Source organism: Saccopteryx leptura, chromosome 1 (assembly GCF_036850995.1).
Source record: "Saccopteryx leptura isolate mSacLep1 chromosome 1, mSacLep1_pri_phased_curated, whole genome shotgun sequence".
Classification (NCBI taxonomy): Eukaryota; Metazoa; Chordata; class Mammalia; order Chiroptera; family Emballonuridae; genus Saccopteryx; species Saccopteryx leptura.
In genome coordinates, this window is record NC_089503.1 from 373953136 (window position 1) to 373976024 (window position 22889).

Here is a 22889-nt window from a genome sequence, read left to right on the forward strand (position 1 = left end):
ACATAGTCCAGTAGAGCAGTCATCACTGTGAGGATGGTTCTGTGAGAGAAGGCTGTGCGGGACACTCAGGGACTACAAGCAAAGATGCCACCTTCATGAGCCGTCGGGGAGGGTGGGAACCTTGCCGGGAAGAGTTGCCCCTTGAGCCGAAGGCAGCTCTTTTCCTTGGATAACCCACCTGTGATTTAGAAATAAGGACCACACTTGTACATCTTCATATGCAATGAGGCAATTGTTGCCTCAAAGCCATTTCACAATAGTTAAGAGTTTTGAAATTAATTTAGAAGGATAAACTAGTTATTTCAGTCTGTAGGACTTTTACATTTCTTTCTTAGGAAGCTCTTTTAACCTTCAGAATTTCCTTTTCTTTCTGTATACTTGGTTTTCCTATGTTAGTGGTAATAACTAAGCATAATAGTTTTGCTCTGTGATTATCATAATGATGTCTTTTTAGAGCATTTTATATCACATATCCTTTCATGTAGTGGTTAATACTGATTGTGATCACTTCTTTCATCCTTATTTCCTTCCTCCTCCTCCTCCTACTCTGTTCACAGGGATGAACTGAGTCATAGAATAATCAGTTGACTTTTCCAAAGTATCAGGTGAGTCAGCAATGAAATGGGAATGAGAAGTCAGGCTTCCTTTGTTTGGAGCTCTGACTTCTCAAATATTTCTCCACGGAAGTAGAATAGATGGTTTGCCAAACATGCATGCATGCACCTTTTAAATCTTCACTGAAAGTAATGAGCTTAAAGTAAAGTCTCATGAAGATAATCATATTGTTACAGCTTAGAACAGAAGTTGAGGCCATTTAAGTAGATTAAAATGAGTCCTGAGTGAGGCTTATTATTTGATCTATTTAATTAATTTGTTCGGCAATAGATTTTAATTATTTTTGGAAAAAAGAATAATGGCAACATTCTCAGATTTGTTTAGTAACATTTTGGGATTCATTTTGATTAATTTAAAATTTAAAATTTAAAATTTTTCAAATAAGAGGGACAGGATTAACCTGACCTGTGGTGGCACAGTGGATAAAGCATTGACCTGCAATGCTGAGGTCGCCAGTTCAAAACTCCTGGCTTGCCTGGTTAAGGCACATATGGGAAGCAACTACTATGAGTTGATACTTTCCGCTCCTCCCCTCTTCTTCTCTCTAAAATAAATTTTAAAAATCTTTAAAAAAAAAAAGAGAGACAGGATTAATAGTAAAATCTCATTTGTCACTTAATATCTATATTTCATGTTACTGAATGAATATGACTCCATTATCAAAAGGTTTTCCTGTAATCCATTAATCAAAATAATACTATTTTAATGCTCTTAGTTATTATTTTTACTATTAAAATAATTATAATTTAATAATAAATTATGACTATTATGCATATTACATCAAATCTCTGAAACAATAGTATAATTGAATATGAAGAAAAATAAGTATGTATGTGTATTTCGTTGATGCTTTCCCTTCTAGTTAAACATATTCATATATTAAAAAATATTCATATATTTTGGATTAACTATAGAACAAAGCAAAGCATAAAATATATACCATATTTTTATTTAGAATAAATATTTTATTGTTCCAATATAGAAAATGTTGCATCGGTTGGAATTTTAAGACCTTGAGAGAACAGGGATGGTTCTATTATATTTTACATAGAATAATATTTTTATTGACCACAATTAACAGTGACCTGATTTTAGAGTTACTACTTCAAATTCTTTAATTTTTGGCTCTGTCCCAACCAAACCTTAGATTTTATATATAATGCATTATTTATATTGTCATCAGATACTGCTTATCAGGATCCCATTTGGGTTTTCTTTCCAGGAAAAATAAAAACAAAAAAGCATTCCTCATCACTATGATATATCCAGAGTTCAAGAGAGATAGAAGCAGAAACTTCTATTCGTCTCAGGACCCAGGCCTTCATGAGGGCTGAGTGACATCTCATGCTGCTCACCTTTCTGTTCTGTACTTTGAGGCTTTGCAATGCTGGGCTTGGGAAAAGTGGAGTTTACTGAAGACGGTCCAGCAGTCAGCATCCTGTCCGTCTGTCTTACCTGTACACCCAGGGGCAAGATGTATTTGACCTTCTGGGCCTCTAATTATTGAAGTTTGAACAAAATATTTTGATAGGCATGGAAATAGCGTTGAAAGAAAAATGTCGATACTGTCCTTGAAGTACGTGGGGAGATAGACAACACTTACGGAAGTGTATACCAGTATCAAAAAATAGAAAAACTTTCTAGCTGGTTGCAGTTGAGTAGAACTTTGAATGTAAGGGGTGCAAAAATAATAAAATTACGGAACACAGATGAGATTAATATTCGAAAGCTTCATGATGGGGACGATGAGAGAAACATAGTACCTATTTTTCAAAGATCCAGGGTTTGCAAATTACATAGACTTATTGTCCCGTGCAGAAGAGGTGTGTGTGTGAGTCCTCATTGTGGGTAAACTATTAAAGTGACCACAATCAGGATTCAGGTGGAGATGAAGATGCCTTAAATCTAGACTTGCACTAAGTTTGATCTGCATTATTTCTGAGGGCTGGGAAAGTGAGCCTGGTGCCGGAGTCTCCCTGGGTTTGCACCCTATCTTGGAAAGGTTTCTTGCTCTGTTCCTAAGTTTTCCCTACTGTAAAATGGAGATAATATTGAAATCCATCTCATAGTCTCTTGTGGAGATTAAACGAGTGAGTTTAATGTATGTAAATCATTTAGAACAGTTCCTGGAACTCAATAAAGGTTAGGCAATTGGTGATTGTGGTATATAGTTCATCATGTAACTTATCAAAGCACTTTCCCTTGTGCGTTTCTGTTTGATTCCATTTCAGTCTCTTAAGGAAGCCAAGGCTCAGAGAATTTAGGGAACTTGCCTAGGTCCGAAGTCAGGTAAACTCTAGGCAGCTAGGCTAAAGCCCCTGTCCTCCAACTTTTATCCTGGTTAAGTGGTTTGCTTTGTTTTTTGTCCTGTAACACGGACTGGATTCTTGCCCACAAGCAGAGCTGTATGGGAAACTGTGACTCTGAGATCAAGGCGGGTAATATGAACTTGCTGGGTCTTCCAGCTTCCAGTAGCCCCTGATTTTCTTCGTAATCATTCTCTGCTCTGCCCCAGGGACCAAAACGCCAGCTTTTCAGGAATTGTCAAGTTCTGCTCTAACACGTGCCTGTCTTTGCATCCTCAGGAATGAGAGGAGAATCTTACTTCATTGGAATGAGGAGCCCGGGCCAGCACGGTCACTTCCCGGAAGATGGAGGACTTTTCTTGCTCTGCTGCATAGATAGAGACTGGGCCATAACTCAGTGTTTTGCGGAGGAAGCCTTTCAAGCGATCACGGACTTCAACGACCTCCCCAACTCGTTGTTTGCATGCAATGTTCACCAGTCAGTGTTTGAAGGGGAAGAGAGCAAGGTAAGACTTGCCCGCTCCTGCAATATGAGGAGCTGTGGCATTATCCCAAACTATTGCCACGGCTCACTTGTGATTGATGCTTTTGAAGCGCTGGAAAATGTCTAGCTAGCTTTATTCCTGGGATGCAGAGCAGGAGGAGAAAAGCCCTGTCTTATGGTCAGCTCACTTTGGAGGTAGTCACGACAAAGTTGTAGACGAGACGGTGTTGCATCAAATCTCGTCCTCTGCGACTCTTCGGTCGATCTCACAAAGCAAGTGGTGTCGGACTAGTGATTGCAGGCGATATCCCATAGGCTAGGAAACAGATGTCATAAAAAAAATAAAGTGATTATTTTCTCCTATCATGCCAACAACATAATTTGCCTTTCTCAAAATAGTACAAGCTCTCTTTTATCCTCATCCCTCTTGCAGTTTGATGAATTTTCTAAAAATAGCTTTCATCCAAGTCCTGCAGCAGCTGTAAGATAGGTAAGCGGGCTGGCCCTCCGAGTCTTGCTCACTGATATCACAGTGGGTGGAATGATATGTGTTACAAGAATTTGAATGAAAGTGATGAACTCTTTTGATTTGAAACGACTGAAGGATGAGGTTGTCTGTGTACAAGCATTTTCCAGAAAATGAAGTTTTCTGTTTGAAGAGACAAACTTGATTTAGTGTAAGTATTTTTGGGAATCAGAGTAAATATTCTGACTGGAGATCTTTTCATTTCAAAGTTTTCTGAACTTTCAAGTGTGGTGTCTAAATAGATCGAAGCTTCCTTTGTGGATATAGATTTCTGATTGTAAATATCCACTTTTATTCTGTGTTATAAAACATGGTCAACAATTTTTTAAAAGAAGGGCCTTTTTCTCTAAAACTGAAGTATGTGGTTCGTGTGAGATGTGAGAGTCGGATTTCTGATTGCCGTTTCAAAACCGTTTTTGCCAATTTCTGAAGTCTAAGCTCTGTTGTCTGAAAACAATTACTAGAAATATTTTTTTAATTGATTCTATTAGATTTGTAAGCAATTTTGATATCCCAGGGATTTAGGAATTATGTCAAGCCATTTAAAAGTAGTTTTACAATGCTATTATTTTAGAGTTGAACAATTGAACAAAATGTACTAAAAGTAGCTGGAAATCCGAGGGCTTAGATTTGATCAGAAGCTCCGCTGTTGTGATAACCGGACTGTTTGAAGTAAGAAAATAGCACGTAGTCTCATTGACAGAAGCTGATAATTTTAACTGTTGGATTATAACCAGGTTATAACACAGGAAGTATAATGTACTCAGAGCAAGCAATTTCCCCTGAAATCTATCTACCTGACGTTACTCTGAAATAAGGTTCCATGTTTTCTCATTTTATCATCTATTTATTTAAGTATCAACAAATTTTCCTTAGAGGTTTAATGGGGATTTTGATTCTTTTCTGATTAAATACTTTCCTGTAGATTGAAACAAAAAAGCCCGAGGTGGAGCTAATCTCGTTCAGGAGAGCAGCTCGGGAATGGCGGACGGAGGCTTGGGGCGAGTGGGTGGGGATTTGCTGCCCACATCTGTTTTGACATTCAGGTCTGTGATTAAATCATGGATCACAAAATATTCTCATTAATACAAACTTGGTCCATTGCATCTTGACACGTAGTATTTGGTTTTAAAGGGACCTTGGTAAACTGCTGCGGTCAAATCAACCAGATGTATGTATGTAGTTCAGTGGAAATGGGTTCAAATTATTGATCGTTTCTGGCCAAGGAGGTGACTTTTATAATTAGCCAATGCCTACATAAAACAACTTATTAAATCAGGCAGAAAATAGCTTCTCTAGGATATCAAATACCGGAAATCTGATGTAGATTATGTTTTAATTGTAGATACACAGTTGATGGGTAACAAAGCAAGATTGTCAGATACCATATTAGTTGACAGTGGCCAGGAGGCATGATCACTGAGATTCCAGAAAAGAAAAGTGTCTGGTGTGACTCCCAACCCCTCATTGTCACAGCCCGTGTCTCTGTCCAAGTTCCTGACCTTTATAGCCTTCTCTTTGCCTCCATTTATTCACTGTCTTAATAAAATCCATTGTCTTTTACACCATTCTTTCAGGATCTTCTTACTACTACCCTGAGCCACAAAGTCTGATGATAGTTCTCTTTGCCAAAGGGTGGACTTTTTAGGCACTGTGCTGAATTGGTGGGGAGATATTTTTAGGCAGAGGGAAAAAAAACCAAGAAGCCTTTTTAGCACTGTTTGCCCGTGGGCATGGCTGGCCATGGTGATTGTCTAAAATATTTGACTTTGAGAAGATGCCTACAGCAGCCTGGAATGATATCAGGGAGATAAGGCAGCAGAAATGCTGCTTGGTATTCATTTCAGGGGGCCGGGTGGGTAGGTGGCAACAAATGGACCTTGTTTGGGCACGATTATTTTGGGGGGGGCACAATGTACTTTCAATTCATTGTTTCTCAATATCAGTAGGCTAGAGTTTAGCCTCTTTCCTGCAATTCTTATAAAGCATACCTTTTAACTTCCTTAGCGGGATAGGAATTCAAGTTCTTGCTTCTCTTGTGAACGAGTGTTGCAGCAATCTCATCTCTGTTTTCCCAGCTGTCTGAGACACTATTCCTAAACCCTTTTCCTTCAGGAGGTAACTTGGCAGGTACTGAATTGGACTGCTCTAGATCTGGTTAACACCGCAGGATGTGATCTTCTGGTTCTGTTTGTTTCTGCAACGTGACAAGTATTGATATGCTCCTTTCTGCCATTCTGTTTGCATTCTGAGTTCCGAGACCTAAAGAACCTTTTTAAAGCAGCTTGGTGAGGGCCATGACATTTGCTCCTTTTCTGTTAGGCAGAAATCTGTGAGACGGCATTTGGATTTGATGGTTTTGCACGGAGTGTGGCTTATTGTGGTCCAGATGGTCGAGATTTGTTTACATAACACAAAGGAGAACAGGGGCTGGCGGAAGTTGGCATCTAAAAGGAAGAAGTGCAGATTGCTGTTTGCATGCTGCAGCTTGAAGCATAAATATTTTGAACATCTGAAACACGTTTAGAACTATGATGTTCACAGCTTGCAACACCTGGGAGTTACTGGGGTCCGTGTCCCTTTGGCATGCTCCCCTGGGTTTGCCTTTCTGGGTCCAGCTGGGCTGCAGACGTCACCTCGAGACAGGTGAGCTGGAGGGGCGTCCTGTGGGGAGTTGCCTGTACTGAAGGCAGGGAAGCGTCTGCTCAGTGGAACTTTGGCACCCCGATACCCGAAGGAGAACGGTGAAACAACCACCATTAGCCAAATTCAATTCAATAAGGAGAAGGCTAAAAGGTGACTTTATAATGGCCTCCAAAAAATATGAATTCAATAACAATAATAATGGCAGAAGCAAACACTTCTATAGCATGTAGCAAGGTGCTGGGTGTGCCTCCAAAGGCTTTATGGACACTGAGCCCTTGAGTCACCATGATGACCCTAAGGGTGGTGTCTTTCTGCCTCTCTGCCTCCCGAGCCTGTGGCAGGGCTGTGTTTCCTGGACCCCCTCTGGCTAGTTCTGCACAATGTATAAGCAGAAATGACCTCTGTCACTTTCAGAACAAGAATTTAATTACCAATGTTTGACCCTAAAAGGACAAGACTTACACAGAGTCCTAACCAACCTATGATGAACATTGTAATGTGACAAGAAGGTTAAAAAAAAAAAAGCCTTTGTTGCTTTAAGCCCCTAGGATTTGGGGTTTTGTTGTGAGAGTATAACTTAGTCCATCTATGTTGATACAGTAAATATGGTCATTTTCCAGACGAAGACACTGAGGCACAGATCATCTGCCCGAGGTCTCACCGCTAATAGTGGCAGAGCAAGGATCCAAACCTTGGCTGTGCAGCGAGAGTCTGCACTCTTAAACTTTGTAATATTGCTTCTTGATATATACTCTAGGTATTTATTGAAAACAGGCATACTACTTGGCTCTGGGGATGCAGTGGTGAGCCACATAGCATAAATGCATTGAATGTAAAGTCTACTAAGAGAAAACTATTCAAAATAAGCAAACAACATAATAAATGCTCACAGTGATGCTAAATCCAAAGGGCATTTGATATATATTTTTAACTAAAGTCACTGCCTTATATGCACACACACACACACACAACACACACACACAAATATGCACAAGGTTTTGTTGTTTTTTTATTAGTTTTTTCCCCCCAATAAAGGAACATTTCTGCCAACCATTAAAGACTATGTTCTCCCAGAATGAGCGTAAGATAAGAGACCTCGCTCTACTGCTCTCTCAGGATTCATGCTTCTCATGGGTGGACCATGTCCATGCATGGTGAATGGCTAGGATAATTCCAGCGTTCAAAGATGTGACCACTGCCTATAACCCAGTTCCTTCCTCAGGAGCTCAGCTCAGGAGGTGGTGAGCTGGTCTCATGCTGGCAGCGGTAGGAGGGCTCCCCAAGGGTTTTCAAAGTCAAATCTGGTGATTTGCAATTTTTCTTTTATTCCCCACATAAGTTTTTCCTCTGGTTTAGTTTGTAGGGGAATGTGAACGTGACCTTCGACTTGACCGCTGTGGGTCCGCAAACCCTAAGCAGCAGTACTAAAAACTGAAAATGTCTCAAAGCCGAGACTTTCTTCATAACTCATTTTGAGAAAAAAACAAACAAAACAAAACACCTCACTTGACCTAATCCATTCAAGATCTAACCTGTAGTGATGAGGAACTCCTTCTAGTGTGAGTATTCCTTCATCTCTGGGCAGAAATATTCCTGTCTCTGACCTTGCTGGGGCGTTACACGGTAGGAGGCCTATGTACATATTACACTTCCAAATCTCTAAATTCTGAACCCCAAACATATCAGGCCTCACCAGTTTGGGGGACAGCAGGTCATGAACCTGTAGAATATATACAAATGCACCCATATTCCCCGTTCAAAAAGAAGGATTGTATCACTGAAATCTGGGATGGCATTGGCGTCAAGAAGAGCGATTGGAAATATGTTCCCGTGATGGGAGGCTTGTGTTGACTGGAGTAAAGAACACTCTGGAGCCGGGATGAGCGCTGTGCACGGATGGTGCCCGTGGGCCCTCTCCAGCCAGACTCTGACAGCATCGCAGTCTCCTCTGGGCGCCTCCAGCGTGCAGCCCTGGCCACAGCTGATGTCCTGGCTCCTGCTGCCACCCTCCCCCCTCTCGACCAGGGGTCTGGGCCAGGCCCAGAGGAGACGCTTCCGGGTAGCGGGGAGCTCGTGACTGCTCCAGGCATGCGTCTTTCTTCCCTCTAGAGAGCGCCTAGCGCAAAACAGTTTGTTTCTCTTCATTTGCATTTCTTCTCTTCAGACTCTGATGTCCTTAAAGAAATGAAATACAAAATTGTATTATTATCATCATCATCATCATCATCATCCTCACCATCATCATTATTATTTTGTATTTCTAGCACCTTGCACCAGGCCTGACACACAGTAGGTACTCAATCAATATTGAATTGAACTTCTACTTAAATAGTGACCTAGACACCGAGGGACGAATTTGCACGATCAGCCGATTCATTAGAGACAGAGCAAAGGGCAGAGCGAGAGGCCTCTTGACTTTCAAGTCAAGTTCGTTACCCTTTGTACCTCGCTGTCTCTCAGTTCTACAGGGGCTAGAAGGGAACTTGGCTTATCCATCAGCACGAACTCCCAAGTAAAGGAACGTAAGGCAGAGAGAATTCGGCTGATTCCATAGTAAGACTCGCACTAAACGTGTGATCAGCCCTGAGTTCAGATCACTCCTGTAGTTAAGACATGATACTCGTACAAATAAGCCTGTTCTATATGTCAGTTTATAGCTACCTGGTCCTTAAATCTTCTAGAAATGACTTACCTATATAGGAAGCCAAGTGAGTAAAAAATTAGGAATGTCTTAGCACATTTCCCCCCATACCTACTCTTACAGAAGAAAAGGAAGAGATAAGGAAAAGAAAAGAGAGGAAGCTGAAACCCAGGGCTTCGGAAAACCTTTGGATACGGTTATGGGCATGATTTAGGCTGGTTGACACATTCATGGTAGGCTGTGTAACAAAGGATGAACAAGCAGATAGCAATTTCCTGTGGTCTAAGTGTCACTGAATATAGGTTAAAAAGATAAAAGTGAACTCTTGTGGCCCGACAGTGCAGAAACGACAATTGAGCATTCATTTGAACTATGTAAGCGGGTAACAGTTAAATTAGACACCAGATACTCACGGAATACTTAGGCATTCCACGGATTCGCTTGCGTTTCTCATCCTTTCGAGGTGGAAGTGACATTGCCAGGTTGGTTTGTTGTTTTACAAAGCGTTTAAATTGTATGAAGACAGTGCATGTCATTGTGCTCAGTACGTGGCTCCTGTTTTCTCTTTTCTCTGGATGATGACTGGGAACCATAATTAGTCACTGCTAATCACTTGGAGACACCTGCCAGCCGAGAGGCCCAGCGTGGGGCAGATTTGAAAGCTGCTGCAGGACATTCCCTGGAACCGTCACCTTTCCTGAAGTGACTAACATATTCCAGAGGCATATTTAGTGTCTTGCTTCCCCCCAGCACCGAGTGACCCCCTGGAGCTCAAGAGCCTGGCAAGCCACCCGAAATGCCCCACTTCCCTTTGTGGAAATAGTTGTGGCCGTGGCAAGGATTAAGCCCAATGCCCACAGAGTTGAGGGTGTCTGGTTTCCGTGCCCAGGAGTGGGTGAGCGTATATTCCTGATAGCACCTGGGGAAGAATGCCAGCCATGTTTTATTTAATCCGGGATGATTTTTGAAGAGGGACATTCGTTCATTGGAAAAATGAAGGTACTTGGAAGCCACTTCATCTGGTTTCCATCAGAGCCGCTGCTAACCTATAGAGTGACTGAATTGCAAGAAGGTGGTCCCATGGGCAGAAGCAACCTTAGGGCATGCTTCCTGGGGCAAGACAGGTGAGTTTGCAAAAAAAAAACAAAAACAAACAAACAAACAAAAACAAAAAACAGAAATGGTGCCCTTTCCTCTGGGCTGGAGAGGGAGACGCAGCCCTGAGCAGCTGCGGGTGGCCTGACAGGTGGAGGGCCATCTGGGTTTCATCCTCTCCTCTTCCTGGGCCAGGAGCCCTGGAGAAGCCGAAGAGCAGCGACCCTCCCGTTGGCCTCGGTCGTAATGAGATCATTTTCAGTCTTTCAGATTGAAGAGGGTGTATAAATTCGAAGGTAATGACTCTCCTTTTTCAGAGACAGTTTCAGAGATGGAGCCCAGGGGAAGGATGGGGGCGGGGGATCAGCTTCCTTATTGTTATGTTTGCTCTCCCCAGCTGAAACGGCGTGCGTGGCAGCCCGCCTTCCTTGACTTTCTTGATTCTGGTCTCAGTTCGGGGGTCCTGGGATTCTCGACCAACTCAGAGACAACCAGAGAAAGTCAGAGAGCTTGGATGTGAACTTTAAAACTCCACCGAGGTATCCTTCCCAGCAAGCCTGACATTTAGCTCCGTGGAGGAGGTCCGTGTGATCTAGGTGAGCTGAGCACCAGTTCCAGTGATATTTACTTCATGTGAGTGGGGTTGTTGGTGTGCGGCTTATAGTTCAGGGTATTCGCTCACTTACAATATTCTGCATACCGTGTTCAGCTGTACGCGTCTACCTTTTAAGGAGAACAGCTATACAGAAGCAGAACATGTGTAGTTTACTTTTTTTATTTGATCAGTTTCTGGTAGTATTCTGGTAATGTTATATTTTCCTGGGAACATTGTATTATAAGCATAACCATCGTTCTAAACATAAACATTGTGATCTCTATCAGTGTCTCAAGAGGGAGTTCCAGTGATAGGATACACGACATATTGAATAGTTAAGATTTTTCATCCACATAGAAATGTCAATTTGTGTGGTTCGAAGCCTACACTTAGCCCTTCCAACAATGTAGCTGTTACTAACTGTAAATTATTTTGTTTGTTACACTGTGTATACAGGGCGCAAACTGCCTTCTCTGATGGTCTAGCCCGCTGGGTGGTGTGCGGTAGCTCGGGGCCATTGAGTAAGCTCATTACTCTGTGTCCTGTACTGTCTCACACAGCTCCAAACATCACATGGACACTGAGAGGCGTCGGACTAGCCCAGCGAAAGGGCTTTGGATTCAGATGCCACTGGGTTCAGTTCCTGCCTTGGCTGCCTACTGGTTATGTGATCTTGGCCAACTCAACCTCTCTGACTCTCGGTTTCCTCTTTCATAAAACGGGGTTAGCAGCACCTTCGTGATAAAAGGAGGTACCAAGGGGAGAGGAGGCAGCACAGTGCTCCATCTTGGTAAACACTAGTTCCCATCCCCGTTCTCCCCTCCCCTCCAGCCAAGCCTGTGAGGACCCGTCTCTGCTTCAAGGAAGGAAGGAGCGCTTGTAAAAGCCCGTGGCCCTTGATGGCGCATGAGCTGTGGGAGTTGGAAGAAAGGCTGAACGTAGCCAGCTCTTTCTAGAATCCTAATGAAGTTGTGTGTGTTTATATCATAACCTTGGGCTTCAAGAAAGTTTTGTTTCAGTCTTTGCCACATAGAACTGTCTCTGCCTCTGTTGTAGGATACATGTTGCTCCCTGTTCCCCACCGCAGGCTCGTGGGATCAGAACATGCTGCCCAGAAATGCCATTCACTCTGTAGCACTGGTCTTGTCCGCACTAGCAAGATTATTTAACTTACATTTTCCCCTTTCTTTAGGCTTCCAGGAAGCTCAAATTAAAAATCAATATTCAGTCATAGCCACTCCATTTATACGTTATTGGTCTTGATATTCTCTTTCTTTGGTATCAACCTAATTATTGATAGGGTATAATGTAAAAAAATTTTTTAAATTATTTAATCAAAATTTGTTCATATTTTCATGAGAACTTTAACAATTATTTTTCAACATAGAAAGAGGCTGGCCAGAGGCCATTTGGTGTGTACTTTGCAGGGGTTTGACATTCTATTCCAAATAGAAAAGAGAAAATCACCAGCACTGGTAGAGTGTACGTTTTTAGAATAACACAAATGCAATTTTTTCCTGTAACATTGTTTAGAAGAATAGTTTTTAAATATCTTCAAGGACAAATTGTAACTTGGCAATCACAATTAACAACACCCAGGAAGGAGACGGGACTTGGTGGGGGGTAAACACACAATACAACATACAGATGACGTACACCTGAAACCTTTATAATTTTATTAATTAACCACACCTTAATAACTTCTATTAAACATCTTCTATAACACATGGGGGCTGCATGTTTTTAGAAAAGGCCCTAGTCACAGGACTAGCAATACCTTAAATTTGTCTCTTAAATCTGATCTTTATTCTAATATTAATTGGTGAGAAATAAACACAGAAATCATTTGAGGACCTATGTGTTTGTACTTATAATGAATTAGTCTAATTTTGAACTATTAGGCTATGAGCCAAATTATTTCATGAGAAGGTGCTGTAATTCCAATGCCTGACCGTTGAGATTTTATTCTTTCCCTCAAATAGATTACTTTCCTCTTTGGTACTGTGTCCTTTGGTACAAGTTTTCCACTTGCAAAACTTGGGCCAGAAGTTCACTTAAATTTATCACCGTGTAGACGAAGTTCAAGGCTTTGCAAAGGACATAGATGAAGGAAGGAGTTTAGCTTTTCAAATAGCTTTTTTTGAAAGTGTCAGAGAAATGAGTCTATTGGTGTCAGAAATCTGGCACAGATAACCTGCCTTCATTAAATCTGCTTCCTACGGATAGTCCTGCTCTACACGTGGGAGTCGGGAGTTTGGGGACATCATGGTTTAGAGAGGAGTAGCAAGTGAGTACATCTGGTCTCCTAGCCCTGCCTCTGACCGGCTTCCCGTCGACAGCTGGGCTCTCTGCTCTAGCAGGTTGTCTTTCCCCTCGACGGACATCTCCAGGCAAGTGGGTCCCTTTCAAAGGGACTCCTCTGTTGGCGTCACTGATGGAACAGCCTTTGCACTGTTCTGACCTGCGCAGAGCGTTTGTAGTAAGGGTGGATTTGAAACTGTGGAAACAAGCAAGTCACTGAGAGTCACGTATACAGGGTGGGACAAAACAGGTGTACAGTTGTTTGTATGGAAAACAACACAATGATAAATAAATACATAATAATATAAGAATAAACTGTGCTTCGTGTTCACACAACTCTAAACCTACTTTGGCCCAACCCTGTACTTTAGGTGGATAACCAACACGAGTAAAAGCATTCTTACTTAAAAACAACATGCACAAAATGCCACAACGAGAAAGAGCTGCAAAATAATAGGTGTGACCCTCTGCTGGAGCTTGGGAACTGACTTTTTGGGAATTCCAGAAACACACAATGAAGGCGGTACGGCAACGACGTGGTTGTATGTGTAAGAGCTAATGTATTAATCAAAGTGCAGAATTTTACTTTTATTATTTATTTTTATTGGTTTGAGAGAGAGAGAGAGAAGCATCAACTCACAGTTCCTCTTAGCTGTTCCATTTAGTTGGGCATGCATTGATTGCTTCTCGTACATGCCCTGACCCAGGATCAAACCCTCGACCTTGGCATGCTGGGACAGCAGTTTATCCACTCAGCCACCCGGCCAGGGCCAGAATATTTTTATTATACTGATTTATAGTGCACCTACCCGAACTCTCAAACCTTCATCTCTTGCTTTGTTCCTTACTGAACAGAGCCAGCCTTCAGAAGGCAGAGATCGGCCTTGTGTGGGAAACTTCTGTCCCCAAGTGTCCCCTGCAGTGGTCTAGCGTCTTTTGGAACTTGAAGGTCATTTTTCTGATCAAGAATTCTCTTTTTGTTTTGTTTTTTTTTTTTGTTTTGTTTTTTTTTATTTTTCTGAAGCTGGAAACAGGGAGAGACAGTCAGACAGACTCCCGCATGCACCCGACCGGGATCCACCCGGCACACCCACCAGGGGCGGTGCTCTGCCCCCCAGGGGGCGATGCTCTGCCCATCCTGGGCGTCGCCATATTGCGACCAGAGCCACTCTAGCGCCTGAGGCAGAGGCCACAGAGCCATGCCCAGAGCCCGGGCCATCTTTGCTCCAATGGAGCCTTGGCTGCGGGAGGGGAAGAGAGAGACAGAGAGGAAAGCGCGGCGGAGGGGTGGAGAAGCAAATGGGCGCTTCTCCTATGTGCCCTGGCCGGGAATCGAACCCGAAGAATTCTCTTTTTAATGAACTTACCCCTAGAAGATATTAGGTCCTAAAATATATGTGACATATATCCTAAGATACCTTAAGATATTTGATCTACATACACAAGGAAGGGCAGTGACTCATAAATACGCCAGTAAGAGGAAGAGTATTGCATTAACCAATCAGTCAATCTAGCCATCAATTATTTAACACTTTTTGAACATCTCCCATGTCCTAAGGATTGCTCTTGGAACTGGGAGTACAAAGATGAATGCAAGGCAAGCCCTTGGAAAGCTTCATGTTTCCTGGGGTCTGATAATTACTGTACAAAGTGAGAGATGGAGGTGGAGGCAGCATATTCCGGGAGCACAGGTGAGGCACACACCTGAGACGGGTGAGAGAGGCCCTGGGCTATGTTTTTGTGCTTTGCTTTGGGCTGTGCCATTCACTGACACAAGAGACTCCACGGGGACCCATCCTTTGCTATGCAAGAGCCGGTCACGGTGACTTGAGGACAGGAGACTTCAGGCCTCTCTCTTGTGTAATCACCATCATCGTCCTGTCTCACAGGACCTGTTTTGAAAGGACAACTGATGAGTGAGGGTGGCAGAGGGAAAGAACTGACTTTGACTTCAGCAGCGGCTTCCTCTTTGAACCAAGGCATTGCCGACAGGCCATGCACGGGTGGGACATTCTCTCTGCGACTCGCGCGTCCTAATTTTCTCCTTCAGCGTGTGAAACTTTTGCTTTCCTCAGAAGGTGAGCTGTGAGCTTGCTTATTTTAAAAATGGCAACCTGTGAAGAGAGAGGGTGTTCTTTGACAACACTGCATCATTGAAGCCGCTAGGTGTTGAGTCATCATTATTTTTAGGCCTCTCCATGCTTTTTTTTTTTTTTTTTTTTGGTTGTTCTAAGAATAGTCCTGATGTCTGGACTGTACAGAAAGTCACCTCAGTCAAGATGCTGTCACCACTCTCCAGCTGGAATGCTTTCTTCATCTCCAGGTTCTAGGCACACTTTTTAGAATTTTCCCTCTGAAACATTCTGCCTTTTTAGGTTGTCTGGGGACAACACGGTGACTTGGTTGGGAGTTCTCACTTGAATTTGCGCAGCCCCGTGTTAAACATATTCATCGCTCTAAACACCAATGTGAGTGACAGAGAAGAGCCCTCCCTCTTCAAAGGTTCTTATTGCCTGTGTTCAGTGGCCATTTGTTTTAAGAATGCCTTAATCAGCGATTTTACCCAATTTTTAAATATTTCCAGATGTTTTCAAGCCTTGTGTTGTATGGAGTAGGTGACTCTAGATTCTTCCCATTAGAACAAGGGATGGGGAAGCTACTGTTGGCATCTATGCGGGATCAACGAAAAGCCACCAAATTAAATGTTGTTAGTGCTTGTTAAACTAAATAAACCTATAAACTGTAAACCGTGTTGGAACTTGATGGCGGGCAATAAAAAGGACTGAGAATAAAAAACCTAGAAATGGTTTTCCCATTGCCTATTCAGAGCATGTGCCCAAGTATGATCAGTTTATTTTATGTGGCACTTTTAAGCCCATGGAAGTCCTCATGGCTCATGAGCACAGCCAAATGCTAGCGTAACTGAAGCATAAAGGGAGGCAGCTGCTTGGAATAAAACGAGGCACGTGTTCGCTTTTATAGTATAGTGTCCCGCTGTGTCGGACGTAATAGGAGGGCAGTCACGTGGTCTGTGTCTAAGTGTAGCTAAGAGGACCAGTGACGACGATGGGTTTGCTACCGAGCGCGCGCTGGGAAGGCTGAGCTTCCTTTTGAGTCCTGCGTACTCTGACAGGGTTGGTTCTACTTTTACTATCTCCGAGCTCAAACCTCCTCCCCATGTGAGCCGTCCTGTCTCTGGGTAGGGAGAGGACACTCACTGTTCTAGCATAGTGATTAAGAGAAAGGGCTCTAGCATCTGTGAGGTCAGGCCCCAAACCCCATTCCACTGCTTGTTGTGCGTGTAACCATGGGCAGTTCAGTTTACCTTTTCAATCCTCAGGGTCTTCACCTGTGACATAGCATCAAGTAATCAAATTGACCTCCCAGGGATCCTGAGAGGATCTAAGGGATAAAATCCACGATGCCTTGATCACAGTAACTGCAAATGTTGGCTGGTCATAATAATTTATGCTTCTCAGCTTGATCTTCTGCATTTGGCGTCACTGAAAGCTCTTTTGCATTCCTTGACTATGGTTGTTGTTTAACCAGAAAACAGTGTACAGGTCAGGCTCATTGTCTATTCTCTCTACCCTCACAAGAACTTCTAAATCAAGATTAGGGGTAAACCAGATGACTGCCTTGTCCTTTGAAACAGTTTCTTCAGAAGAATCAACTCAGAGAAAAGCCCATGCGCTATATCCCCTACAGAGAGTGCTTGGACAGTTACACTTTTCTTGGCCGCACCAATAAATTGTCAATTCTATGTCTTATTTCCCTTAATACTCATAGAAAGCTTCATCTTCTTTTACTTTGAATATAAAGTTGAGAAGACTAGACCACACTTTTCTTGGCCGCACCAATAAATTGTCAATTCTATGTCCTCTTTCCCTTAATAGTCATAGAAAGCTTCATTTTCTTTTACTTTGAATGTAAAGTTGAAAAGACTAGATAGAGTCGTTTGGCAATTCTTTTTATACACTTCAATGAGAAGCCTACTCTGTATTGAATTATATGTTGCAGTCTGAACAATATCACTAGAAGTATACTGAAAAGACAAGTTAGTTTTGCCTTCATAATTTTCTTTTCATTTGGTCTACCTTTTCATCTGTTCCCAGAGAAAACTGTAAAAACTGAGTTGGTCACGTAAGTCTTCTTTGTGAATAATTAAAGTCATTTCAGATTTTAATTTCAGGAAACAAAAGTCTACTGAATGCTCGATATTTTTCTGTGCTGGTGTTTCTTCCTCCATTTAAATATGGGTTAATTGTGATTGGCAATTTATGTGAGCCCAATTCCTTTAGAAGAAATTAACATTTACATTAGAAAAAGAAGGTAAATGAGAAGAGATCCTTTAAAATCAGAATATGATTTTTTTTAATATTTATTAAGGATTTGAAGAGTTTTGCTGTTAAGATTCTTCATTTAATCCAAGGATATTTTTCTGAAGAAAATAGTACAGGAAACATCATAAACAAAATAGGGAAATGAAAAGTGGCATTTCTTTGGAGGAGAAACATCATTATAAAGAGGATTTGAATTTGTATTGGATGACTTTATTACACTTCAAGAAGGGATTTGAGAAAATAATTCTTTTAGAGAGTCCTATAGAACTGGTGTAGACAGAATGATAGCTAATGCCATTTCTGGTAACCTTTTAACATTTCCTTGGACACAGGTTGTCATTTGTGTAATACTAATTATTGCTTGGCACAATCAAGGTGTGAAGAATTATATTCTGATCTGTACAGAAATGTCATTAATAAATAATGCATTGCAATAGCATGCTGAATTGTCGGAGATTTTGTTGCCAGGAATAGAAATAATATGGGAGGCATAGAACCTCTCATGGCCGGGTCTTGTTCAGGCTTTCTCCACTTTGGCACTTGATGTCTTGAACTGATCATTCTTTGTTGTGAGGGGCTGCCCTGTGTACTGCAGAATGTTTAGTTGCATTCCCAGCCTCTTCATACAAGATGCCTATAATACCTCTTGCCAATTGTGATAACCAAAACTGTCCTAATACATTGCCAAATGTCCCCTGGGGGCAGAATCAGCCTGGCTGAGAAGCACTGGTCTGGTTGATAGTTCCTAGTCACAGAGTAGAGGAACCCTGGGCATTTCTTAATACTGACTCTAGGGCCTTATCTTACTGGATAAGAATCCCCTGGGTGGGTCTCTAGAAGCAGCACTTTAAAAAAAGTTATAATTCAATTTTTTTACATGCCATTCTGAGTTCTTTTCTTTCCTCTATTCCAAGTGAGGAGATGGAAGTTCTTCCTGTCTTCTCTTTATAAACCTTTTTTAGACAGTTTCTGGCTAAATGACATGGAGGCTCTGATAAAGCAGCCCTATGAGCAATCCTTTCTCAATAAATGTTTTGTAAAGTCTCCAAAGAATCTTTGTCCTTGGACTACAAGAGGCCTGTTCTTGAGGTGGCTTCAATGACCCTGACCCTCAAAGGGCTCCACATTCAGGATACCCAAAATTGTGGCATTCAGACCAATGAAGAGCTTTGTCTGGGAAAATTTGTTCACAGAATTATCACTGAACCAAGTACCCATGTGGTTAGGTCCAACCCTTTATAATTTTGCTGAGATTTGGCATCCCAGGAAGAGCCTCTGTCTTTGACAGGCGTGTGGCGTGAATGGGGCTTGAAGAAGGGCACCACTGGGATTCTGGCTACTCGGTGCATGGGTCCGTTGAAGGAAACTGTAAAGTACTAAAAGTATTGAAGATGAATTAATGACCTGACGAGAATCACATGAAAGTCTAGGATCAGGGTTTTATGGGTAGCCTATGTTGTTAGTGCCATTTTATAGTTATACCCAAGTAGTATGTTGAAGTGGGCTCTTATTGGTTCAACTGGCTGTGAGCAGCATTTAATGACATGGCTTTTAATTGGTTATGGGACTATTTACATCCTGGAAATGAGAAAACGCTATAAATTGGGTTTTTTTTTCCTACAGTATTAGTAGTTTTCTATTGCTGCTGTAACAAATGACATCTCTCTCTCTCTCCCTGCCTACCTATCTATCCATCATCCATCCACCCATCATCCATCCATCCATCCATCCATTCATCCATCCATCCATCTATCCATCCATCCTTTCATCATTCATCCATCCTTCCATCATCCATCCATCCTTCCATCATCCATCTATCCTTCCATCATCCATCCATCTGTCCTTCCATCATCCATCCTTCCATCATCCATCCATCCTTCCATCATTCATCTATCCTTCCATCATCCATCCATCTATCCATTTATCCACCCATTTTCCTCTCCTCTCCCTCTCCCTCCTCCGCCCTCTATGACTCTGCCTGCCTGCCTGCCTAAGTACTCCTGTGACTACATTGGGCCCACCCGGACTACCCAGGCTTTCTTCCCATCTTTTAGATCCTTAACTTAATCACATCTGTAAAGTCCCTCTTTGCCATATAAGGTAACATATTCACGGGTTTTAGGAATTAGGACAGGACCATCTTGAGGGGTAACATTATTCTGTCTACTATACCCTGAAAGTCCCTTTATGAGGAAGCTTCTTTGAATTTTGGAGTATTTCTGTATTGTGCTTTGAGGTTTCCTTGAATTTGGGAGTAGGGGCCAATACACAGATCATATATGGACAAACTAACACCTTCCGTCTTTCACAGTTTTCTTCCCACCCTACGATGTGGCTTAGCATTGTAAAAAGAACACTAAGATTTGTTATTATATCCCTGATCATTATTATTATTCACTTATTTTTTAAAGACACATAGAATTAAATAAATTAGTTATTTACCCAAAACCATCCAGAAGCTGATCATAATTTAGGACTTTCTTAATTGGGGAGCCAAGATGGGTTATCCCCCAACCCCCACCACCGCCACCACCACCAAGTAAGATAAGTGTACTTAAAGAGTCAGGAATAATTTTGTTCAAAATGTCACAAATATTATACATTCCTGGGTTTTCAGGTTTCTACAAAATGAACTTCGACTATTGACAGAGCAGAATTGCATGAATAATCCAGTTTCTCATGGTTAGGTAGTGAGGTGATAACATCAGGAAAGTCCTCAGCTAAGTTGTTTATTATCACAACAAAAGCTATTTTTGTATTGCTAGTATCTTTACTATATATTCATTCCCTAATTATGATGCTAGTTGAGGGGACAGCCCTTGCAGACATTGGCCAAGTTTACTGGTAATTGGTTTTCTTCATGTTCCACGTATCACGCTATGTTTGAAAATGCTGATGGCTTTGGGAAAGCATACAAAATAAGTAGAATCAGATGACAAAATTGACTCTCAAATTAGTTATTCTGGTGAAGTAGTTTTCATTAACTGATACAAGTGTAGTTGCAGTTTGTAAGTACAGCTTATAAACTATCTTGAAGACAGTGTGTCATTAGTTGGAAAGTGGGGTTAATAGTGACAGAATCTACTGTAAACTGTCAATCTCAGCCTCGACAGTTTTGTTTGTGTTTGGTCTCCTATATATCTAATTTCAAACAAAATTGTCATAACTTTGACGTGTAAATGTACAGGTTTAGGTGATAATACAAAATCAATAAATATTGGGTATTTTTTTTACCTACTTTAATTAGAAATGGCATGAAATTATTCAATTCTGATATTGTAAAAGTGGAAATTCCTTCTAATACTAATCATGCTTTTAATTGTCAAATCAGACAGTGAGCTGGGTGAACTCTAGAGTATAATTTTCTTTCCCTTTGAACTCTGACTTTTGAATAAATGTTGGGATAAAATAAAAGGCCAGTTAATAAATGGCATATTGTTTGCTTTATGTGAGGACTTTACTATGTGCACTGCTTGTGGATTTAGAGAACAATTGTGTGTGTGAAAGAGACAGAGAGAGGGACAGATAGGGACAGACAGACAGGAAGGGAGAGAGGTGAGAAGCATCAATTCTTCGTTGTGGCACCTTAGTTGTTCATTGATTGCTTTCTCATATGTGCCTTGACTGGGGGACTACAGCAGACTGAGTGACCCCTTGCTCAAGCCAGCGACCTTGGGCTCAAGCTGGTGAGCCTTGCTCAAACCAGGTGAGCCTGTGCTCAAGCTGGCTACCTTGGGATTTCTAACCTGGGTCCTCTGCGTCGCAGTCCGACACTCTATCCACTGCGCCACCGCCTGGTCAGGTGAGAACAATTTTTAATAATGTCACTCAAGTCTCTTTGATTGTCTCTAGCAGGGGTAGTCAATCTTTTTATACCTACCGCCCACTTTTGTATCTCTGTTAGTAGTAAAATTTTCTAACCGCCACCAGTTCCACAGTAATGGTGATTTATAAAGTAGGGAAGTAACTTTACTTTATGAAATTTATAAAGCAGAGTTACAGCAAGTTAAAGCATATAATAATAATTACTTACCAAGTACTTTATGTCAGATTTTTGCTAAGTTTGGCAGAATAAATCTTTATAAAACAACTTACTATAGTTAAATCTATCTTTTTATTTATACTTTGGTTGCTCTGCTACAGCCCACCTTGAAAGCTGGAATGCCCACTAGTGGGTGGTAGGGACCAGGTTGACTACCACTGGCAGACATTTCTGAGTTGTTCTAGTATCTGAGGGTCCCGTGAGGGCATATGAGTTACTGCCCACATTTGCTGGTCTGTGCTGACCAGGGCAGGGGTTGGCTTTCTTTAAAATTGATTTTAGAGAGAGGAACGGTAGGGGAGAGAGAGAGAGAGAGAGAGATATCTATTGGTTGTTTCACTTATTTATGCATTTATTGGTTGATTCTTGTATGTGCCTTGACATGGGATTGAACCTGCAACCTTGATGTATCGGATGATGCTCTAACCAACTGAGCTACCCAGCCAGGGCAAAAATGGACTTTCTTAGGTGATTTTTCCCTGAGTGAATTTATTGAGGACTGATGTGTATTAAATAATAACTTTGGTATAATGTTATTCTTTCTCTAGTGGCTTCATTAGCACTTAAAAGCAAGCAGTTATTTATTTAAAAAAAGAAAAGGATCTTCCATGATATCCAAAATTGAACCATGAAAATAAAAGTATACATGATGCACACACACACTCGCACACACACACACTTATGCACATACACACACTACTGGGAAGACAGTCAATAAGAAGAAAATCACTTACTTTCCAGCGGGAAGCCCCTCCCAGAGCACCTCCCGCTTCTATATTCTGTCTCTGCCTTCATTCATTAATTATTTACAGCAGCCCTATTCTTCTCTGCTACAGATCATTTTCTTGATTGATGGCATCTGGGGTGCTCTACACAAAAGTATTTTAAAGGCTGTATCATGGAAGATGATTTTTGTCTTTTTCCTCCTCCCTCAATTTTTAATAACCCTTCGACTCTATAGCTAATAGCCTCCCTTTGTTCCCTCGTCTGTTGTTTCCTATTTCATATTCTCAGTACAAATGTGCAGCAACTCGCCATCGCCTTCTCTTTGAAGAAGGCAGTCTTTTCCTTCCCAGTCAGTATACATAAAGGTGAGTCCACACCTAGTAGGTGATAGGGAACTGTAAATACAAACTGCCCAAGAGAAGGCGACTTTTCTACCAAATTAGGGGGACAAGGTAGCTGTTTCTTAGACTGTACATATGAGTGCATTTTCACTCAGATGTTCTTTTACCTCCCTCTGTATTCTCCCCCTCTGCATTTTTATCCAAGTCTTTAATTGCCGCCTACACCCA

At 41.7% G+C, this 22889-nt stretch overlaps 1 protein-coding gene across 2 annotated transcripts in view; it reads left to right on the forward strand.

Annotated features, from left to right (window-relative positions):
* The window catches only part of RCAN2 (regulator of calcineurin 2), a 263986-nt gene that overhangs the window by 38389 nt on the left and 202708 nt on the right, over nt 1-22889 (forward strand). For both annotated transcript variants that reach the window (XM_066359281.1, XM_066359280.1), the window contains exon 2: nt 3201-3427. In XM_066359281.1, the coding sequence (XP_066215378.1) occupies nt 3203-3427 (225 nt within the window). In that variant the 5' untranslated portion in view covers nt 3201-3202. The remainder of the gene's footprint in view (nt 1-3200; nt 3428-22889) is intronic.